This window comes from Mastacembelus armatus, chromosome 22 (assembly GCF_900324485.2).
Source record: "Mastacembelus armatus chromosome 22, fMasArm1.2, whole genome shotgun sequence".
In the NCBI taxonomy this organism is placed as follows: domain Eukaryota; kingdom Metazoa; phylum Chordata; class Actinopteri; order Synbranchiformes; family Mastacembelidae; genus Mastacembelus; species Mastacembelus armatus.
In genome coordinates, this window is record NC_046654.1 from 10,187,798 (window position 1) to 10,205,220 (window position 17,423).

Below are 17,423 nucleotides of genomic sequence, written 5' to 3' on the forward strand. Positions count from 1 at the left end.
TGCAAATAAATGGTTTGGATTTTATTTGAGACATACAGAAAAAATTTCTGAAATGTGTTCAACAGGGATCCATGTTAGGTCCAATTTTATTTTCTACCTATGTTAATATTATTGCTTTTGCTAGTTGTTTTTATTTGTGGTTGACATGACATGTTTAGACCAAAAAGAACCCATTTATAAATTACCCTTAGTTTCTTCCAGGAGTCTCTTAACTTGTTTAATGAGAATTCAATTCAATTCAGTTGAAATCAATTTAATTAAAGAATGGTTCTTTCTGTTTGTACAATAAGACATTTTATTTAGAAAGTTTCCTTCATATGCCCCTTTTCTGATACATATGAAGCTCAATTCCATGATACTCAATCGTCAGAATGATTTAGACTTTATTTCTGCACTGGAAGTTAGAAGTGTCAGTCTTGCTTGCAAAGAGTGTGTATATGGCATAATATCACTATTACTACTGTAATATAATCATACCCTACAGTTGTAGATAATCAGAAGTTTTATAGTAGATTAATGGGTCATGTAAATATGTTTGGAGATTTATATTTGTATGCATATTTCCTTAATCTTCAGTTTCTTGAGAGCTAATGTTTACAACCACAGCAAGGTAAGTCATGAAATATTTTATAGTATTTTTAGCCAATTTTGGAGTACAATACATCAGCTGAAGTAATCACTGGTGTGGAAGAACAGTTGGAGGGGTAGACAGTCCACTTTCTGTTTGCTCGAGTGAGAGGGGTCGAGAGGTCTTTTTTGGGTGAAGGTTTAGGTTATGTTTGCAAAGGGGCCTTCAAGCTCTTCTGCAAACAAGAGTTGGAGATCAGACATCAAAGCTTTGTTAGTGTTTGGGTGGGGAGGTCACTGACAGGTCTGGAGGGCAGATAACTGAGCGAGAAGTCCTCCTACATCTCATCCCCTGTCTTTTCTCCCAAATCTCAAGATAACCCTGGTCCCCAGCACTAAATCCTACCCTCTCTGACACTGGTACTGCTGGACAAGGCTACCATCTGACCCCACTTAATCACATGCTGGACCTTTCCCTTGTGATAATCCTCCAAGTCAAGTGACAATGGGTCAGCTGAGTAAGCTGAAAAGTAGTTCAGGAATGAGTGTGTGGAAATTGTGCCTAATCAAAGCTTCACAGTGTTGAATATGCTCTGAGGAACAGTTTTGTGCTGAAGTGAGCAAGTCATCTGTTATGTTATTAAGTGCCTGGCAAGCACTTTTCTTGACTCTTTACTTGTGAAAGGAGAAAAGACAAAACTAGTTGTGATCTTTGATTCCCTCACTTTTCCATTTCATGGATTCTTCCTTATGCTTAATCTCATTGAGTCTCATCTAAAGAGAGGATTTCATCTTTGTTTTTCTTCTTCCCTGGCTGTCAGTCTGAATTTAGTAAAAACTGCAACTACTTGGAAAGATGGCTTGTCGTCAGAAGCAGTAAAAGAGAACATAGAGATTAGTCTAAGCTATTAAATTTTCAGTCTTAAGTGCAGATTCACTTGACCCTGTAAATTTCCTGGTATCCAGGCCATTTGAAGGAGTTGAAGACAAAGGATTTCTCCTGACATGAACAAGGTACTATTCAAAGAGACGCTAGCGCCCCACACAGGGAAAAATAAGCTACTACTTCAAAACAGGAAAGAAAGAAGCCTGAATTTCTCTGACACAATGCCAGGTTTTGACCAACCTGTCTCTTAAGAAAAAGGAAAATTTACAGAGGCTTTCTGTGTTTTTTTGTTATATGCCCATGGAAAACAAATGTGGTTCTGAAAATATTCACAATGATTTTATAAGAAGAAGGTTTGCTCTTCTTGTTTGATTGTTTGTTTCGTTATCTGGGGAAAAAAGTGATCTATCTTTTTCTATCTATCTATGTTTTAGATATGTGAGAAACTCCATGAAATCATATCCAAAAAGGCCTGCCATATCTAAGAGAAACAGTATCCCCAGGGGGGGTTACTAGTTACAAATTTAGTGTCCAATCGCAAAGTGTATGATATTTGATGGGCATGTCTTCTGGCCACTGATCAGATTGTTGAGAGGAAGAGAGAAAGGGGAGTCCAAGAGATAGAAAGTAAAGTAAGAAAGCTAAACAGAGAGAGAGAGACTTACAACTAATAGACTAAAACAGAGAGTTTGACCCGAGTAGTACAAACAAGGAGGCACAGATACAGGGGAAACAACAGGCTGCAGGAACTCAGCTGACAGGAAAGACACTGTGCCGATCCCCTTCACTCTGTGGCCATGTCTGACTGCGAGGGGCTACCTATGGGTAAGAGAAAACACAGTCTGCATGATTTATGGGAGTGTACATATGCACGTGCATGTAGTTAAGAGAGATATATGACGTGTGTATGAGTCTATGCATGTGTGTATATTGCGTGTAGATTTCAACATGTGCATGTGTGTATGTGGTTTCAGTCATTGTGTGTATGTTTGAGAGAGGGGGTCTGCCCTGGCCTGTCTTGTTACAGTCAACCCCCCCCCCCTCTACTGGGACAGCTCACCCAGCAAGTATTCAGCTGCAAAGCGGAGCTGGTTTAGTTTGGGCCCTTATATGGAATCATGCTTATATGGAGTCATGGAGCAGTTTCCCTCTGGTTTCATCAAAATAATGTAGAATGACATTGCAGAAGTTAGAACCTGAGATATGTACAGAGGGGAAAAAGAGGATAGAGATCGTAGAGAAAGAGGCCCAGGTTGGAAGGAGGTAGGAGATTCATAACAGGCTGGATCCAGTGCTCCTGTAAGAAAGATTTGTGAATACAACCCTGCTACATGTGATCTGCCTGTTTCAGCACTATGGGGACAAATGATAAGGATGCGTGTATGTGCAGGTGTCTACTTGTGTGTGTGTGTGTGTGTGTGTGTGTGGGTGGGTGAGTGGATGAGTGGGTGAGTGTGGGAGCAAAGAATTAAGTGAAAGGTCATTTCCAGCAAGTGTAGCCAAGCTGAGAGAGGGGCTGCAGCCCTACTACCGCCTGGCTGTCACACCAACAGAAACAATCAGTCCTTGTGGATCATCAATCCGTCATGCATAGAAATCACTTGTTGTTTTACTCAGTCACTCACTTGTGCTTGATGCTCTTAAGTTCTCCTTCTAGCTCACTTCTATCATTCCTCCCTGCTTTTATCTCCTCTTTTTTGTGTATCCGTCCTTCCCTTTCCTTCCTTTCTCCAGCTCAATCCATGCATGATTCCCATCTTCAGTATAATTAAACATGGCTAAACGGTATGAGAGCCGTTTAATGTTGTCATTTGCATAAACCAGAGCCATGGCAACAACTATATGATGGGCATCTTAGCCACCCTCTGACCCCACCTCCATTTTCATGATGCATTTGTCAGGAAATGACTTGATAAACTAAATTACTGTGATTCTTTCACTAACGCTAAAACATTTTACATCAGTGCAGCTTCTTTTTTTGTGTCATGTTGATTCCACAGTTTAATAAAATCATGTTGTAGCCACTATAATTTCACATGTAATCCAATATAACAATGGAAGAAATCAAAATTCAGACCTATTTCAAACCGTTTGTCATTTACTCATTTGGTACATTTAAAAACCTTTTCTTTTATAACCCTAACCCCTTAAAATTTTAAACTGTACTAAAAATTGTATTATGTAAGTTAAACAGTGCTGTCGAATTGTAACAACAGATATTTGAGTGCCAGATGATAGTTTACTGGTGGACCCACCAAGGATATGTGGGAGTGAAGATGTTATCTGAAGGAAACAGTGTTAATAGGAAACAGCACTGGTAGAAATAAACAGTTAAGAAAAGTAGTCTAGTAGTTAGAGAAAGTCAGATAGGAATGTTTCAGCTTCATTTTCACTGAAAAGATGCCCTTAAGCATAATGCATTTATGTCCCCAAAAATACTATTAGTACACTTAGTGTGATGACATAATGTTGTACTGTATCTTGATTCAAACTGTTTTGTATTAATTATACAAATGTGTGAAATATCTTGTTTTTAATAGTTGGTATTGAAGATTTATGATCTATCTACTTGTGATTTTGCTGTTTCAGTGCCCAAAACTAATATTCAGGCCTAAGATAAAATAATCTGCTGCAATTCAACGAGCGTCCTACAGGTGGCAGTTTGGGCATATTTTGTGAACTGTGGTACTGATCATTCAGTAAATGAAAATCAGAGTGGCATGAAAAGTGAGAACTTAAATAGGAAAAAAGATGAAAATGAGGATGTGGATACCAAAGAAGATGAGGTATTAAAGTTGAGAAAATTATATATGACAAAAGAGAAGCAATGAAAAAGAAAGGAGAGTAGGGAAGACAGGAGGTATAGAAACAGGCAGGGTAAGCAGGGATGAAGGGGTGGAGAGTGAGGCAGTGGGTGTCTCCCAGATTTATTTGGTGAAAAATGAAATGCAGCTTTGGCTGCGTTGTGTCATGTAACTGAGACTTATGGGGGCCTCAATGGGGGCTGACAAGTCTTTATTTGATAGAAAAGCATCAGCATCCCATCCAGTTACTACAACCTCCAATACTCATGCTGCACATGCAGACGTGTGTGTGTGTGTGTGTGTGTGTGTGTGTGTGTGTGTGTGTGTGTGTGTGTGTGTGTGTGTGTGTGTGTGTGTGTGTGTGTGTGTGTGTGTGTGTGTGTGTGTGTGTGTGTGTGTGTGTGTGTGTGTGTGGGAATGCTGGAGTCAGTGTGTAGATGAGAGATGAAGACAGCGTCATGGCTCACTGACGTCAGCCCCCCATCTGTGCCCTGAATATGAGGACATGTAGCTTTGATGATGTGAAACCTATTTCTCATTTTAACAAACTCACTTGAAATGGGTCATTTGTCACACAGGTTTGAGCACAGTCACTTGCAGCTTTGTGTGTGTGTGTGTAGATTTGAGACATAGAGGGAGGAGCGTGCACTCCACAGCATATGCATTAGAGTAAACTGCAGCTGCAGATGCCAGATTTCCTCAGTAGAGTTTATTTTAGGCTTTATTGATTGAAGGGCTGAGTTGCTCTGACTTTGAATTGAATGAGAGGAACCAGCAAGTGTAAGAGGAGATGTTTATTTATTCTGCTATAATGAAATAGTAAAAATACCATTAAGTTTAAAGACTAGACCTATGAAAAATTATAGCATAAAACAGTGGTGGTGCACGGAAAGCTAGTAAAAAAATAACATTACAGTATGTGCTATAGTGCTGTAGGGGTGTGCATTTTCACAGATGGTCATCTTATATATTTATTTTTATATATGTAGACATAGATGCAGTGTATGTCTGTGTGTAGGCTTTCACAGAGGCAGAGAGAGAAAGAGCAGAGTTCTTGGCTGTTCAGGAAATGGGGGGAAGGGTATACGTGGATGTTTCTGCAGCCAAGTCAGATGTGATTAATGTTGTCATTGCTTGAGAGAACACACAGCCCTGTACACTCTATAACACACACCATAACACTGTTGGATTTTTGTAGTACTGATGACGTGGGTTTAGATTGCCATCCTTTGGATAAACAGATCATTTTTACTGTGGTAGCGGTTTGCAGATTACAGCGTCTCTTACTGACCCACAAAGTGGTGTTTTCTGCTTTTTAATGGCCTCACTCAATGACAGTCACATTAGTAGATTTCCATAAGATGTAGTCCACTGAATTACACCAATCCTGTTCTACTTCTGTGTCCAAGTTATGCCTCATTAACATATAGATTAGATGTAGAGGAGTCAGTTTAGTTTATAGCCCTTCTTCCCACTTCCATGGTATCATTAGTGTGAAGGTGAGGAGGTCAGGCAGTGCAGGAGGAGGCGGGAAGAGGTATCAAAGGTTGGCACAGAAGCAATGAAATCTCAGGTAATGACCATAATATGGTTTAACATAGTGTCAGGATGTTATGAGTGTCATATATGTTGTGCAGAATAATGTAGAAAGTTCCCTTTAGGGTTGTATTCTTCATATCTTTCAGTATTCGTCTTTCTGTCCATGTAGTTTTTTTTTCTGTGCCCCATTCTGCCTCCCTGTTCATCCCGTCCCTCTCGAAGCGATTCCCTGTGTGCGCGCTGAAAATGTAATCCTGTTCTCTGCACTTATACAATATCTATTGCATTTCTACCCACTCCATCCTGAAACTAACAGTCCTCGTTTGCCTTACTTGCCTGATCTTCCAGTTAAAAAAAAAAAAATAAAGATTGAAGTAGTGTTACCTCAGCCAAATTCAGGGTCTAAATATAGGGTGTGTTGTAGGCTGTACAGATTCTGAAGCCTTTTCAGACCAATACATGATTTGTGATTTTGGGCTACAGAAATAAAATTGACTTGACTTGATAGAGACAGAGGGCGAGGGAGTTGGTTTTGGAAAAATCTTCTGGATCATACACTGTAAACTGAACTTAAGTTTACATATGGATCAAGGATTCACTTGCATTAAGTAGATGAAATTCATTTAAAGGTTTTTATTCATCCTCTTTAGCTAGTCATCCCCTGCCCCCTCCAATCAGCACACACATCAAGTCAGATTATTTATGTCAGACAATCCAGACAGGATGTTAGCGATGAACAGTATATCATAATGTGCAAGACATGGTTTTATCCCTATTTCTGCAGTGCTATTTGATCTGTGAGGTCTATATGTGTTTACAGCCACACAGGATAGAGGAGCATTAGTGGGACATGTAACGCTGCTTTGGAGCTATTTACAGCAGATTTTCCTCTTCAACACAGGTGCACCATCCCTGCCTCTCTCCCATAAAGTATGCCTTTATATGACACCCATAAAACCTTATCAGGGGATGGGAGAAGTTGTCTTTTAACCCTGTAAGCCAGTAAGTGTCACCTTGAATCCACTGACCATAGTCTTGTTTCACTTACAATTACCTGGATGTAGCTGCAGGACCAGATCAGCCTGTATTTACTGTCATTTATTTGCTGACCAGCATTAACCAGCTCCTTTCTACTCGTACAGTGCTGTTGCTGAATACACAAACTGATTCACTGATGGGGTGAGAAGGGTAAGTATTGATAAAAAAAAAAATTAAAAATGTGATTTAGTTTATTCATGAAATTGTTACAGACACAAAATATTTTCCCACAACTCCTTCTTTCTCTAAAAATCTTAAATGTGGGTCTGTAGATATTACAGTTTGGCAGCAGATTTCTACATGCATAATGCTATTAGAGCCCATGACCAAAACATTGCACTAAAAACACAAGTGGTGACCTAGTTTTGAATCATAACATCATTATTTGGCATATTGCTGCTGCTTGTGCAACCCACAACTGTGTGCTGCAGAGTGTGCTTTCATCCTTTGGCTTTGTTTCTGTACACTGATATCATGGGAAATTTGCTATGCAATACATTAGTTACCACTTACATACTTTTATGCAGAGTTTGGTACAATAGATATATAAAATAACAAAATATTGATACAGTAAAATATTCTACATTGGACACTTTGGCCACATTAGCAGTGGTAAAGGACATGTCAGTCAGTCTGTTGGTTTTTAACTCTAAATGATAAACTCTGGACAGACATTTGGGATGATCTTTGGGATGAATCCTGCTGACTTGGTGATTTCCTAACTTTTCCTTTAGCTCCACCATGAGGTTGATATTTGTTGTAAACACTAAAATGTCTCAGTGATGTTTTGCTGGATTTACTATGAAATGTGGTGCAGATGTTTATGTCCCCCTTAGGGTGAACACCTCCTTTTCATCTAGCACCGTCATCAGGTCAAGTGTTTCATTTTCCCAGTACTTTCGTTTATAACAGAATGTCTTCAAAAATAACAACGGCTTCGTCTGAGGGATGTTTAGTGTTAATTATCAAATGTTGCCATGCCAACACTTTTAAATAAGGTTGTGAACATGTTAAACAGTATAACTGCTAAACATCAACATATATTGCAATCGCTGTAAGCTCTTGCTACAACAAGTCAGAGATTGTGTGCAGTGTTATGTTGTAAATTCAAGTTTACTGTTTAGTGTTTCTGATGCCTCAAGGATCCTTGTATTATATTCAGTATAGCATTTCTGGTCTCCCTGAATCAAAGCTGTGAACAAAATGTTATCACTGTTGGATCCCCCCCCCCCGACATTGAAACTAGGTCACATTTCCACCACATAATTCATGATGACAGAAACTTTGAATAAAGGCCTTCTTCAATGTGATCTTGCTGGGTTAAACTAAACAATTTCTCTCTGTTTTACACACACACGTAGACCTTGATGAATGGAGCATCAGCTGAAATCGCACAGAGCTGTTTCATGTAGGCAGTCTCTTTTACTTTCATTTCTTTAAGCTTATAATGTACAAAATCAGGGTAAAAGCATTCACAGTTCAGTGTCATGAGATGTGTTTTAATCCGGATTTGATGCTCACACTGTCAAGGATTAGAAACAAGGTGGGAAATGATGTATTTTCAACAGTCGCTCAGTTGATTTACTCTCTCCATTCACCATCAGTCTATCTGTGCCTGCCTCTACCTCTGCTCTGCTGTCCAGATAGTTATTAAAAACAGCGGGTTTGTCAATCACACACAATATTACATCTGCTGGTCTGGTCTCTCCTAGCACAGCTACTGTTATGAGATGTCACACTGGCACAGTTTTGAGAATTGATCTTGGTTTAATCAACCATCAAACCTTAAAATGTAAATTGTATTCTTATAGAAGAAAAAAATGTTCAAACACATTTAAGAATATACAATAGATATAACACATTGTCACACATGCAGTTGCTTGTTCAGTGTCTATAAAAGAGGTTTCATGATAGGGATATTCTGCTCACTCTTTCCTGTTGACTCATTCTCATCACCTTGGCAGAGTCTCATGTTGGGTGACCTTTGTTACCTGCTGCCACATTTCCATTTTAGATTTAATAGTCATATTGTTCAAGTTACTTGAGTGTAAAATACACATTTTCAGTGTTATGCATTATGATTTTACTCATGCTAATGCCTTGTTACTTCAATATCTTAATTTTGTATGTCTTGACGGAAACCTTTAGGGAGCCTTGTAAGTCTTTGATCTTGCAGCTGGCTTAGTGCCATTTCCATATTCCAGTGTTTAACCATTTGGAGCACACCTTCACGCAGCAGTTTAGAAATTGTCTGAGGTGTGTATGCAGTGACAGATTATTGAAATTCAGTGTTTATAGGTATCCTTAAAGTCTCCAGATTGGATTACTGATGGTGTAAAGCACAAAGCAGCACAATAAGCAGGACAGCCACACAGATGGTGGTTGGATCATGCAGAGGATTGACCTTGTTTCCTCCTCATCTTTGCATTTAATTGTATATAATTCTGATCCACTGACTGACTGACGTTGATTGTGAACAAAATACAGTATCAGCAGTTTTTGTCTGAAAAAAAGAAATGAAAACTGGTTCAGTTTGAATTTGACCTTCAGGTGACTCGAAAGAACAAAGGGTGTAAAACCAGTGCCAGCAGAACAGGTGAGAAAGCAGAGGAGGTATCATGCCAAGGCTTGTTAATGTGATCTTAAGCAACACTGATGTCCTGCCAGATGTATTATGGTAAGCTGGCTAACCATGGGCTCCTACAGGTTGTACAGGGCTCGTCTGATTTTGCAGCTTAACCTTTGTTTTTGTCATACATTCCTTTCTTAATTGTTTTACATTTACATCAAGCACTCAGATGTGTGTTTCTTCCAACAATGTAGTATGTGAGTGAGATATGGTCAAACCAAAGTTTTAGTAAAACAAAAGGAACTATTTTGAATTGCGCTGCTTTTGGCCACATGGGGGCACTAGAAATAAATTGTGAGCACACATATACATTATCACCTCTTTAGTTGATATGGTAAACATGTTAGCAGTCAGTTGTTTATTTACACTCCAGTCCATACACACCAGTATTATGTTGCATTTGGAGTCTTGTCCCTGACGACCTGGAGAATGTAAGTCCAACATTCACTCTCCTTTAACTCTGTTTATTGATCTCCTGTTAGAAATATCAGGCTCTTTAGCTGTTAGCAGCTAGTTGCTAACTTTGTGGTTGTCCTGTCCACTAATCAGGTGGTGTACAATCAGTAAGGAAAGCTTTTTCACTGATAATAGCTGGGTATAGTTGGTATAGCCACTTTAAGACCAATATGTCATTTTCAGTTGTTCACTTTAGATCATGGTTAGTCCACTTTGTAATATTGACTAGACTGCATGTTTTAGACTGGACACAAACAGTATTTGTTAGTATAAGTGTGGTATCCTCACACCCAGAACAGCACTATCCTGTTTATTTTGTGTGTGTGTGTGTGCGCCTGTGCACCCTCTTCACTTTTGGTTGGACTAAGTGGAAACAATGGGGAGGTGTGTGTCTGTGTGTGTCTGTGTGTGTCTGTGTGTGTGTTCCACCACCTGCCACCCGCTGGGCTGTAGGTGGGGTTTGGAGTCCCATAGGGAGGAGACTAAACCCTAGTTTTAGCTGCCTCCTCACACGTGAACAGACACACTAAAACCCAACGTGTCCCACATCTCTCCCAAATCTGCCCTACAATGAGATTAACAATAATCTGAACCTCTTAGACAAAACACTCTGTGACTCGCAGCCTTCAGAAATAAACACAAAGGATGTTTACAGTGTGGTGCGTGTACTCTGGGCAAGGGTCTCACATGGAATTCCTTTCTGTATCTCGATCAAAACACTGGAGGTTCTAGTCTTGTAGTGGTTAAAACTTAACACTGTTTGCATATAAATGCAAATTTCTGTGTCCATTTTACACATTGCAGTTGTAGATAAGAATATACACTGTACAAGTGTGTACAATTAGTATAAAGGTCAACACTTAATCTTACTCTGTGGGTGTTTTGAAATTGGAATAGTCTTGTGATTTCCCAAAACATCTATTATACTTTGCAAATTCAACACTGGCATTATACTGCACCACAAAAAGCACCTTGTTTTGTCACGTAATCCTGTCTGCTACTGAGCTTGGTAGATCTATTGGTGGCTTAATGTTATTGTATAATAAGTGAAGCAGAGTGCAGTGTTTTCCTGAGGGAGTGAGAGGTCTCCAGCTCTGAGATCAACAACATGGACGTCTTGAACCGTAAACTGATCAAGGTTTTGCTCATCCATTGTTTAAAAAAGCTTCACTTAATCCCCTTTTATCCTCCTGTTAAAGATCCAATCTACCCAGGCCACCTCTGAACTAGAAACTATTCTGGATATTATGACATATATCTGCACAAAAAGAGCTTGAGTCACAGATCATATCACCTCAGCTAGGTTACTATAAAAACACAAAGCGAAACAAGCGCCTCCTTTCATGTTTTCTCCCACAGATGTCCTTAGAGCATCCCTGCCTTTGTGTCATTTTGTCGGCTCCGTCTTGTGATCTAGGCAAGAAAGTGAGGAGTGTTTCCAACATGAATATAGGCCACAGACTCCAGCTTCTTTAGGCTTATTATTTTTTCCCTTAAGCTTGAATTATAAATAATGCAAAGAGGCCTCCCTCACATGCACATACAAAACCTCTAGTTAAGGACCTAATTTTGCCCCCCCCCCTTTTTTTGTAGGGTATGCCCCTTTTTCCTCAGAAAACACCCACCCTGCTCACTTTTTAATTTGGACCTTCTCTCCAAACCCCACACCCTCCTCAAGCATGCTCTTCTTTTTTTCTCTTCTGACCCCTCCCCCTCTATCCCATTTATTTCTGTCTTTCCCCAATCCCCTTGCTCTCTTTCATTCTCTCCTGCGCTTGTCCTTGTTTTACGGATCCCTCTGTGTCTGTGCTGTCTGCAGCGGGGCAGATAAGACAGACAGCGATAATCATGTTTAGCTAAAGTAGAAAACCCCTGGCAATGTCTGAACGTCCGGTGTCACTTGCAGAGCGATGTTAGTTTCTTGTGGTGTACCCCATGTGACTCCATATCATCACATACAGTATATATGTGTGTGTGTGTGTGTGTCTGTGTAAGGTGGCGACTGCTCAGTGAATTCCCACAGTCCTTCAGTTGTGTTTGTAACTAAACACTGGTTTGGTTTCCTAGTTGTTTGGAACCTTTATTTCTTCTCCTGCACCACTTTGTCCTCTCATCATCTCTCCTTTCCCCTCTCTTCTCCTGTCTGCTCCTCCTTTCCTGTCTTCTTTTGTACTGTAGCTTCCTTTCTTCTCCTACTCTACCTTAACCTCTCTTCTCCTCTACACCTCTTTCCCAGCCTCTCTCCTCCTTCCTCTGTCCTCTTTTCACCTCCCATACAGTATGTACTACTCCTCTAACATCCCTTGTTCCCTCCACTTCTTCTCTATTTTCTTCTTCTCTCGTCCTTTCCTCCTTTGTTATTCCCTCCTCTATTCATTTCTATCCTCTCCTCTTCATTTCACTCGTGGCCTGGTCTCTCCTCTCCTCTCTTCCTAACTGAGAGAAGGAGGAGGATCTATCTGTCAGGCCCAGCCCCCTGCGCTCTGACTCGCCCACACTGGGTGACAGGAGAAGGCTGGGCTGTCCCAAGCATTATCTAAACACACACACGCACACACACATCCAGAGTAAGTCCCTGCGCTCTTAGCTCAAGCCCTCTTAAAGCTGTTTTTCTGCTTTAGATCAGTGAGAGATAACAGCACACAGCTGCCTTTGCTGAAGACAGACGCAGGACAAGAGGAGAAAAGAGGGAGGGGAATAAAGAAGGAGAAGGGAGGAGAGGCTGAGCACAGAGGAAAACAAAACCATCAGGAGCCTCTTAACTTCTGTTGGTGTCTGCGCTGCAGTCATTCTTGAGCAGGGAGTGTTTTCTGCTGTAGTTCAGGACTTCTTTTTTTTTTTTGTGAGAGGCGGCTGGCAAAATAAGAGGAAGAGAAGAGGAGTTGGAGTTCACATGACAAAATCAGAATGAATGGGTTACTATGGTGACTCACTCAGGGAGCCTGACCCGTGCAGAGTGAATGGAGGGAGCGCCCTGGACGCCAAGTGAACGATAAACTAACGGAGGGGAGTCACCAGAGAGGGAGAGAGAGAGAGAGAGAGAGAGAGAGGAGAGCGAAGGAGTGGTGGATAACAGAGGGAGCATAGAGGAACAGAGCAGGGCTTGAGAATGGAGGACGGGTTTTCCAGCTACAGCAGCTTGTATGACACCTCATCACTGCTGCAGTTCTGCAACGGTAAAACACATCTTTCCTCTTACACCCCTTTCTTACCTTCTGCTACATGTGCTTTTCTGTGAACCTGACATGTCACCAGCTGACTGTGGCTAAACTTGACACCAAGTATAGGTGTGTGTGTCTGTGTGTGTATCTGTGTTGCAGCTCTCAGTGATTCAGTGAAAAGGGAGTTTAAGCTATGCTGCTGTGCATGACTTTAACATTTTTGGTCATTGTTTAAACCTGGCTGCCCTCTAAGTACAGATTAACCAATACACAGAGAACAGATTTAGCACATGATTACCACTTTGCCAAACAGGAAGGCACATTGCATTTGTGAGTTGAAGCCTTTATTCAAGAAGACATTTCCAGAAAAACACACTTTATATTTAAAAGGAAGTTTCTAGAGTCAAGGTCAGAATAATGTCAACAGAGAGCTAATAAACAGAGAAGGAGGGAGGATGAGGAACAGTCCTTTTCTCACAGTGCTGCCCTGATTATTCTGGTTCTGCTCAATGTGATGAGGGGTATGTTGTGAAAATGTTTTTCTTCCCTGTTGAGTGGGATCAGTACGAATGAGACAAACCAGGAATGACAGAACAGGACAGAATTACTCATCTTCTGCTTGCTGTCGTAAAGTAATTTATTCACTGGCAGGGGGAGAAACCATACTTCAGGCTGCTAATGTTATGGGTGGGAGAGAGTGACTCAGGGAAGAGAGAGGGGGCAGCATGACACATCAGTATGACATCAGTTCAGGATTTATTTCCTGGAAATGTTAGGTTCTTCATGAACAGAAAATGCTAGTTTTACCACCACGTATTATAAAATGATATTAAACTATGCTCAAAATGATCCTGCACTCTCTGCAGTATTCTGCAGTAACACACACTTGTATCACAGTACGACATGTTATATGGCATATTTTCTTTCAAATTATATTTTGTTTTTGATTGAGGCTCTACTTCAGCATGTTGCTCAGCTGGGTGATACCATCACTGCAGACAAACTACAGCTAGTAAGCCCCCCACACACAAAGGGGATTAACCCCTACACAATAACCTGCCTCTCTAAAAGAGACTACTACTGTGGCAGAGAGAGTTCAGATCAGGCTTTTATGAGGATTCATGCTTCACTGAACCAGTTAAGCAAAGATAAAATGTCAGATTTACTATATGCAGGATATAAGACACCAAAAATTTCATCTTTTATCCCCTCAGTTTGGCAATCCTATTGTTTTTTTTTTAAATTTTTTATCATACATCTAACATTTTTCAGGGTGTACTTAGGTGCTGCACGTACTGTGTGTTGGTGGAATGTAAGCTATCAGTGATGAAGCATGGAGTAACGTAATTGCCATTGGTGGATAATGAAAAAATCAATAATATTTACTGCGCTGTGTAAGCACTAGCAGTCTTTGGGATAAAAGAGAACAATTGTCTAACAGGGCAAATCATGGTTGTGGATTTATAGAGTTACCTTCTGCCATGGATTTTCGGTCTGTGACTACTTCTATGAATCACTGATGAGGTGAGTCCAGTTCTCGGCTTTTATCTTTATGGATTTCTCTCAGTAGATTTATAGCATTCACAAAGGAGGAAATGCAGACAAAGAAAAAATAGCTGAGTTCAAGATACATGTTGATTTCCGATATTCAGTGTAAGGAAATATTATATTGAAACCATTTTATGGTTTCTTTTCTACTCATGTGCTGTATTCCTATGTGATGAGCAAAGCGCTGAAAGTGTTAGTGATAACATCTGAGGTTGGTGGGTTGGATTGACCTGAAAAACAGGTGTAGCAGTGGTTGTACAGTAATAGAAGCTCTGTGGCTTCTTCTGAGGAAATGCCCAACTATTTAGAAATCCTACAAATTACAGTGTAGTGGGAGGTACAGCATTTTAGCACGGCAGTATACTCAATATACGATGCCTCCAAGGCTCAGTATATTGGTGACGGGTGACGGGAGGTCAGTGTCAGAGCAGTGATATATGGGTCTGACTGCACTTACACAGTTCACTCTATTAATATTCCACTTTGTGCTTCTTCTTGCCATGTCATGATCAGCAACCGGGGGGCAGGGGGGGCTGTGAGGTGTCTTACCGCAAGGTTGTTTGTAATTCTTTACAATGTTATGTTCCCGCTCAATGAGAAAGTCGATGATCAGGGGCTGCTGCCAGGGATTTTCCAACCTCCAGCCCCCTGTTTTCACTCACTCTTTCTTTTACACACACACACAAAATCTAACACAGACTTAACACAGCAAGGCAGCAGCGCCTTGATCGCTGCTCCAACAGATTGCTTAATTGGATGAGCATTAGTTAAACTGTGTTTCCAAGTTAGAGCTGATGTGTGTATGTAAGTAAGAGTGTGCGCACACATCTGTCGGTCATGAAGGACCAGCGCTTGTATGTGTGTTGGGCCTGTAGGCTAGAATGACGTCATGCTGCTCTGTTGCTGCCGTCCAGCTGATCCCGCATCCACTGGAAGCAAAAGTCAGTGATGTCATTCTTTCCCCTCTTGCTCTCGCTGTCTCTCGGTCAGCTAAACTGCAGAAACACACAGACAGGCTGCCTGTTTTGTCCTCAGAAGGTCGGGACTAACTCAGACTAACTGAAAATTAGCTGCAGTGCATAATCTGACACACAGATGCACCTTGATTACAGCTGATAGAAGAAGTAAATCCCCTAGAGAAGCTTTATTTCCAAGTTAAATCACATTTAGAACCAGCTGGGACTGGAGAAGAGGATGGTTTTCATTGAATTAGTTTGAGTTGTGCAGCTACTAATGAGATTTCTGTTGTTTTTATAGAATTTACTCATTTCCTGATATCTGATTGGATTTCTGTCCATTTTTAAGGGAAAGAAAGTGAATATTTTCATCACTTTAACTCATTAACACCCAACCTAACAAATCCATTCTCATGCATTCACTCATGTGATTCACCCATTTACCTTTTGAGCTAATGATGTCGGCTTAGATTTGGATCAACCATCCTTTCCTCCACACTGTGCTCCACAAACTTCCACAGGCAGACCGGCAAAGCCTTCTCTTGACCGGCAGCAAGGCTGCAGAGGGACAGGGCGAAGGGAGGGTGGTGGATAGATGGAGAACAGGAACAAAAACCAGAAAAAGAAAGGATGTCTTTAATTAGAAAAACCAGACATTCATCTAAACAGAAACTCTTTCCAACCAGAAAGTAGAGGCAGAGAGAAGACAGAGTACAGATGGATGGGATGCAAAGTTTGGGGAACATCAGGGCACAGCTAGGGAAATGAATAATGACGCAGGCTTGTTTGATGTTTGTTGGAGGTATTTTGATTCACAGTAGAGGTGACATGGCTCCATCCAGTCTCCTTCTCTTCTTGGCTGTGTATCTGTAGGTGTCTCCGTCCAAACCCTGATTGATGATGGCACGTGTAGCTGGATTAGGATTAAAACCCTGCCACAGTAGTCATGGCAGAGAGGCAAAGGAGTAAGACCCACTGACTTGTGTTTTCCTAAATTTAAAATCTACACTGAAAGTTTAGTACATATATAGTAATGATAAAGCATTTTTAAAATGTATTTATTATTAATTATTATTGTTAATCTTCACCCAAATTGCCCCCTCAAGTGACAAATGTAAAGAGATTGTTGTGTTACCCCTTTCAGCTTGAGGGAAAATATTTTCTGCCTTCTTTTTTTCAGCTTTTCCATGTCACGCTTTCTTTCTTTTTCTCTTTATCCCTGATTCTTTCAACTAATTTATCAATGCCTAGAAAAGCTAAAAAGCTGCTGCAAGCTGATCTGCACTCTGAAATTTCCTAGAGTTGAAGAAAACTGCACAAAAATGTAGGAGAAATGCAGAAGGGGGGGGTGAAGATATGATGTGCCATTATTCATCCATCCATAGCTGTAACTTGTATCAGAGCAGTAGTCTAATAAATATTGACCTGGATGGGATAACTCATCCACTACTGCTGATTCATTTAAAGGCATGACATTGATTTCCTATAGCTGGGTCAGAGCACACACACACACACACACACACACACACACACACACACCACTCTCCGTCTCTTTGTATCTCCCTCCTGCCTCCAACTCTGTGTCGCTGGAACCCTTCAATTTTTCATACTCCTTCACTTCGCTTTACTGTTCCTCTTTCTCAAGCTCTTTCTGTTTCACCTTTATCCCAGTGTCAGACTCTCTCACACTCTTGTTTGATCTTGTGCAAATGCCCCAAGTGAAGCTCAGAGTGCTTTGGTTTCTTTTTTTTTTTTTTTATCTCCAGACAGTCAGATATTGAGCGGGGCGGTTTGAGATTCTGTAGTCACGAGTCATGCGGTGCCCCCTCCTACTCCTTC

General features: G+C 40.8%; 1 protein-coding gene across 11 annotated transcripts in view; it reads left to right on the forward strand.

The window, feature by feature from the left end:
• Positions 1–2,021: 2,021 nt before the first annotated feature.
• The window catches only part of eml1 (EMAP like 1), a 44,979-nt gene continuing 29,577 nt past the window's right edge, over positions 2,022–17,423 (forward strand). For 7 of the 11 annotated variants that reach the window (XM_026305034.1, XM_026305116.1, XM_026305281.1 and 4 more), the window contains exon 1: positions 12,466–13,095. In XM_026305034.1, the coding sequence (XP_026160819.1) occupies positions 13,029–13,095 (67 nt within the window). In that variant the 5' untranslated portion in view covers positions 12,466–13,028. Of the gene's footprint in view, positions 2,279–6,938; positions 6,985–9,437; positions 9,895–12,465; positions 13,096–17,423 lie in introns of those variants that run through there. The other 4 variants (XM_026305199.1, XM_026305440.1, XM_026305673.1 and 1 more) reach the window with 3 other exon arrangements.